The following is a 6,000-nucleotide window of genomic DNA, read 5'->3' on the forward strand; positions in this document are numbered from 1 at the left end:
GTTGCTTAAAGTCAATGAAAAACAAGATGGAAGATGAGAAATACTAAACTCTATATAAGGGATGAGTGTGAATCTGTGCAGAGATTTAAGAGCACTTCAGATTCTGGTCATTTATTCATAGATGAATGTTCAAACAGCTGCTTTTCTACCCAGAAGGAAAGTAGGCTGGAAGTTGGGGTAGAGTAGCAATCCATGTTAGGGGGAGAGTTGGGAAAGGGCAGGGAGTGAAAGGTTTGTATTTCTAGTTGTTTATGAGAACTCTCCTAATCACTGCACTGGTCTTCTGGTGATGCTTCTCTGTGGGCCTATGCTGCAGTAACTTAAGATGTACTTACTCCCTTAAAACACGCTCACAAGTTGAGATACTTAGCCTAAGGGTAAGTGCTTACTCAGAAAAGGTGAAAAATCAAAGCTGATGGTATCGCTTACAATGAAACCATTGATAGGTACTCTGGTGCGGCTCCTTGATGTTACCTAACTGTATTAGACATCAGCCAGTCTGCTGACCACTGCTATGTGGCAAAGGTGGAGATCACCGCCTACCTATGGTCTTCAGAGTGAGGAATCCTTATATAAACTGTGCAAGAGCTCTCAGCGGGTTGTTTTTTTTAAGGATTCTCTTGTGTAATTCTATGTCACAATGAAGTACTTCCGCTCACTGGGTTCTGATTTTCTCCCTACCACAGAGAAAGCTGTTGCTTATTTTGAAACCAGTGACCAGATTGGAGACAATGAGGAGGCCCTTTTGCTTCAGAGATCTTCATGCAAAACCTTCTGTCACTATGTGAATGCCATCAATACAGCTCCAAGGAACATTGGAAAGGACGGCAAATTCCAAATTCTGGTTTGCCTGGGGACAAGGTACCTAACTGCTCTTCATTTTATGTGTCCTCTTGCATTAGACTAGAAGAATATTTCTACACCATTGTTATTACCTTTAGTTTTCCATTTTAAGACATCTCCTACCTATCTATTATCCAGTACCCATTTTAGGCAACTTTAATACTACATGAAAAATGGGGGCAAAGAAGCAGTAATGATACATGGCTAGTGTCTAAACTGCTAAAAACGTTTTGAGCTTTTTTATAACTGCTAGCTTAACAGTCATATGTATGAAATCTGTCTTGAAATTGTATTTTTGATGAAGTGCTGGCTTTGGGAATGCAGAGTTCTTTTGCAAGAGCTGGTGCATTTCTAAATCCTCATTGAATCACTTTGCCTATGAAAATGGGATGCCTGCTATAATTTTGACAAAACTATTCTAGATGAATCTTTCTTTCCTAACAGGATGCTTTCTGTCTTGCACCTGGGGAGGGATGGGGGGGACTTAGTTGTATTTTGGAGGGTGGAAGTTGGTATGTCTAGAAATAAGTACCATTTTTGTCTTGTCTGTCTGGTCACATGGAAAATCACTTGGGAAAGAGTCTATTGGTTTTTCCTGAGTTTTACTTTCCCTGTTCCTGATCTGGAAATGTTGCTGAGTTCTTCCGAAGTCAGTTGTCCAATTCTGCTGAGATCTTTCCATCTTCTTTCCTACAGTATGTTGTTACCTGTATTTTACTAACAAAATCAAGGGTTATGATTACACGGGAAACTTGTGTGTGCGAACAACATGCATCACTTGCAAAAAGAAACTGCATGTTTTGGTTTGTGTTCTTGCAGAAGAATTTCAGTTTGAGATCTGTTGTATTTGGTGCTGAAGTAATTCATTTCATCCCCTTTGCAGGGACCACTTGCTTTCTCACTGGATCCCATTGCTGGCAGAGTGCCCGCCCATTACAAGGATGTACGAGGAGAACGCTCTCCTGCGGGACCGCATGACTGTCAACTCCCTTATCCGAGTCCTACAGACATTGCAAGATTTCAACATCATCCTAGAAGGATTGCTCATTAAAGGAGTGGATGTTTAGCATGGCTTTGCTGAGAACTTCGTTATTCCTTTCCCAAGCAAGCAAACCACAATTGGAGACCTGTCAGGACTCGAACGCGATGGTAGTGCACCACTGTAAGGCAAAGCTGCCGCTCTGAGCAGGCGTGAGAAGCCCAGTTTGTGCCCGATGGGGACTGTCCTCTAAAGCTGCAGAAAGCTAAGATGCAGTATTGTAGTTTATTTGAAACAGAAATTTAGTATAAAATAGAGTATTTTCATGTGTTAGATGTGTGTAAATATGCTATCTTCTTTAAGAAATTATATTACTCTAAGAAGTTTTTCTTAGACTGAATGTTTTCGTTCCGACTATGAGTAGCTTAAACCCAGGGGAAGGACGGGGGGAGGGAAGGACCAAGGTGGGAAGGGACGCTGCTACTTGCTTGCAAGGAAGAAGCCAATCAATGTGTAAATACAGCGCAAACTCAGCAGGGCTTTTTTCAGGTATTGCAAATTAATACAGCAAATATCCTTACGTAGCCATTGTGATTGTCTTACTCTTGGAAATGTTGTAAGCATATGCTGTTTTACCCTACTGTACATGTTAGTTTTTTGTTTTGTTTGGAGACTCAACCCTTTTCATGCACGGAAGTTGTGCGTCATCATTTTTTTTTTATGTAAGGTCTTTTGTGTCACTTCTGTTGATCTCAGAAGGGGAGACAAGTGTTGAAATGTTTAAACACTGGAGAAGAGGACTGCTGTCAGCCTTGGAGCTCTGAGGGTATGAGACCTGTTTAAGTGGTGCTGCTGCAGCCTCAGATGGGGAATGATGGCTTGTTTGACTCGCTCGGTGTGTCCCTTGCCTGTCTAGATGTTCTGATGATTCCCCCTTGCCCTCAGCTAGTTTGTGTTGTGGATGACCTTTTTTTTTTTCATGTTGAGGAATTTGGTTCATACCAAATTCTTGCTGTACTTGAGAAGAATCATTGCTGTAGAGCCACAAACACCGATGTTGCTGTGCTACTGAACTGTATCAGCTGGTTTTGAAATGCTGACAGGTTATGAGTCTTCCTTTATCCTGCAGAATGAGTGTTCCTAGGAAGTACAGGATCTTTGATTACTCTTTTTTTTTTAATTATCCAGCTTAAAAAAAAAAATTAAGCAAAAGGAGGAAAAAAAGACTCTCACTTTGGTATTTTGAGGCTCCTTCCTATACTCTTTCCAGTTAATGTGTTAGTAATACAGTGTGTATATATAGATACAGCTCTTGAAGAGGAACTGGGAGCAACTGAAATCCTGTATGCTAAAAATTTAACAAGAGATTACATTAAAATCATCTTGTGGATACCATGCAGCAAATACAGAGTGTATTTTCCATTCTCGTGGATGGGAGTTGGAAGAATCTGAGGACATAGTTAGCTTCATCTGGTTTTAGTTTTAGGAGGTTAGTTTAAATATAGGTGTTTGTTTCCACTTGTTTATTCCCTATGATCATGGCCATTTCATCAGTGGATTTCTGTGGCTGTCTCACTGTCAGCTGTGGCTTGGGAAAGGCCCCTAACGGGGACTGTAAGTGTATTGCCCTGCACTGTGCTCTCAAGTGGCATTAGGAGGGACTGGGAATGAATGGTGGGCAGTAGCAGGTCTCGGTATAGTGTGCACGTGGTGGAGAGAGGGATGACAGCCAAGGAAAAGGAAAGAGGATTAAAATCAGGGTTTGCTTTCTCACCTTACTTTCCTGTGGTCCTTCTGCTGTCCAGTTCTTATAGCAGCACTCACATTAGTGTCAGAGTTTCACATCATGTTCCCAGCCAGAAGAAAACTCTTTGTGTGACTTCGTTTCATTAGAAGGGAGAGTTTTATGTTAAAGAAGCTTTTTTTGTTTCTAAGAAAGAAGTAAAATAGCACTGTCAGGGAGTCACTGACTTTATTGAGGGTTCCAGCTTTTAATAACTGTTGTTTCCTCCTGGGCTTGTACTTCCTTAAACTGACTAAGCTCATCCCAAATACTGTAGGCAGCACTGCCATGTCACTACTGTGGGTGTGAGTAACTAATGTAAAGGTTGAGAATGGTGTCATGAGTTAGTAGGCAGAGCCCGTGGCTGTGTGACATCTCTCTTAATTTCCAGAAATGTGAAATTTGGGGTGTTAGGGTTTTCTGTGTGGCCAGGCAAGTCTGCTTACAGTCAGCAGAAAATGCAAGACAACCCTTCAGCAGCAATTGAGAATGCAGCATCCCCAGTACTTAACTCTATCAATAAATTATACATTTAGCACCAGAAACCATGTGGCAGCATTATTCAGTAATGACTGCTTAGGATGTTTTGATTTCTATTACAGCTCAGGCCTTTTATGTCTAATGACTGCTATACATGATTTTTTTCACGCCCAACCCAGTCTAAGTGACTTTCATTTTACTGAAATAATAACCTCTTTAGTCCTTGGATTTCTTCGCAGCATCATCTGCATTTGCTAGCTGGATACTTCTCAGAAGTATACTGCTGCATACTTTTCCAAAGACTATTTATGACTCAAGCAGTCGTAACATTCATCTGACATGACACGGGTTAAGTGCAAGCAGGATAAAGTAGAAATGTGGGCACCTCTAAAGGTCAGGCATAGATGAGTAAAACACACACAGAGGAAAGGGCAATAACTACACAAAGTCTTTCTTAAGTTAAAATAAGTCAAAACCTGAGAAATTTTAAAATTCAAAACAGGGCCTTCCCCCATTTCAAACTACATTAAGGAATCTTTAGCACTTAACTTCAACACAACTTCACGTCAGCTTTTTCAGCAAGTGTTGACTTGTTTGGTGTTGTCAGGTTTCACATCATATTTATAATAATACAATAAAAATTATGTATGTCTAATATTTCCTTGTAGGCAATAAAACACCCTAAGATGTGTGGAAAGGGGCACAGCTGAGTGCCTCAGATTCCTAGAAGACTGGTTATTTGACAACCTTGGGAGTACGGTTCTTTATAGTGAATTTTTATTCTACCACTTATGATTTTTTTTTAATAGACTACTTTTGTTTATTGAAAACTGTGAGGTTTTTTCTGTAAGGTTTACAGAAATCATTCTTCCCACTAGAATGGTGAGAAACCCATCAGGATTCTTCTAAGCTAATTTCAGTGTTAAAGCACCTTCTTTGGTTGAGAAAGGGAATCTTGGAAAAGACCAAAGCTCTCTGGTATCTGCTTTTTTTAAAAAAACACCTTCCTATCCAACACCCGTCTGCAGATGTCTGAGTTTGCATAGTCCTGTTACATCCAGCATGGTAACTTGAGGGAGTCAGAGAATCAAATGCCTCACTATGTAAAAAATGTGTATTTGTAATTCTCTGAAACGAATGAAATTTTACTGTTTAGTGAATAATTTACTCATGTTTATTCCGAGTTGGTTTGTGTAATTAGGTATCATTGTCTTTTTAGAATAGTTGCGCAATGGCATATTTGAGAAAATTCCTTCTTTCAGTCAAATGAAGGTGCACATCTTAAGGGGAAATATTGTATGTTACACTTGAAATGTACAAATGTGCCCTGTATAGCTTAAAATGATCCTTAAATGTCTCCATTAAGTATATTTTGTCTTTACATTATTACTAACTGAATAAGAACTGGATTATTTTCAAGACGACATTAGTAAAAGTATTGTTATATCAAGCACTTTAACATACATACCACAAACCGATATGGGTTTTTCAGGTTTTGAAGTACATTGAAATACAGCTTTTCATGCTATGTCCTTTACAAATAAAACTGTGACAATAATGGTTGGTGTCACATTCTCCTTGCAGAGGAACTGAGAGATTCGAGTCTCAAGTTGAAGAGCTGATGTGAACATGGAGGGCATGTTTTGTAAAGGCAACAAGTCGAACAAAGTGATTCAGCTGATAACGACTCCTGGTACTGGGAACACGCGGGAGCAAAGATGGGGACAGGGGGTGCGAGGGTCCACTCTCAAAACCTGCCCTTTTGCCTCCCCTGACGCCAAAGTCTGACGGTGCCGAGCCTGACCAGCTCTTCATTTTCAAGGCTTAAGTGGAAAGCATGGCTGATTGAAGGGAAGAAATGGGACCGTAGTGAAGTTTAGCTCTTACCAGGGTGGCATTTGCTAGGCAGCCTGGG

At 40.4% G+C, this 6,000-nt stretch overlaps 1 protein-coding gene across 2 annotated transcripts in view; it reads left to right on the top strand.

Annotated features, from left to right (window-relative positions):
* Positions 1-5,643, top strand: part of DENND5B (DENN domain containing 5B) — a 115,622-nt gene extending 109,979 nt beyond the window's left edge. For both annotated transcript variants that reach the window (XM_064457924.1, XM_064457933.1), the window contains 2 exons: positions 687-861; positions 1,727-5,643. In XM_064457924.1, coding sequence (XP_064313994.1) covers positions 687-861; positions 1,727-1,910 — 359 coding nt within the window. In that variant the 3' untranslated portion in view covers positions 1,911-5,643. The remainder of the gene's footprint in view (positions 1-686; positions 862-1,726) is intronic.
* Positions 5,644-6,000: the final 357 nt, after the last annotated feature.

The sequence above is a fragment of the Phalacrocorax carbo genome, chromosome 1 (assembly GCF_963921805.1).
Source record: "Phalacrocorax carbo chromosome 1, bPhaCar2.1, whole genome shotgun sequence".
In the NCBI taxonomy this organism is placed as follows: domain Eukaryota; kingdom Metazoa; phylum Chordata; class Aves; order Suliformes; family Phalacrocoracidae; genus Phalacrocorax; species Phalacrocorax carbo.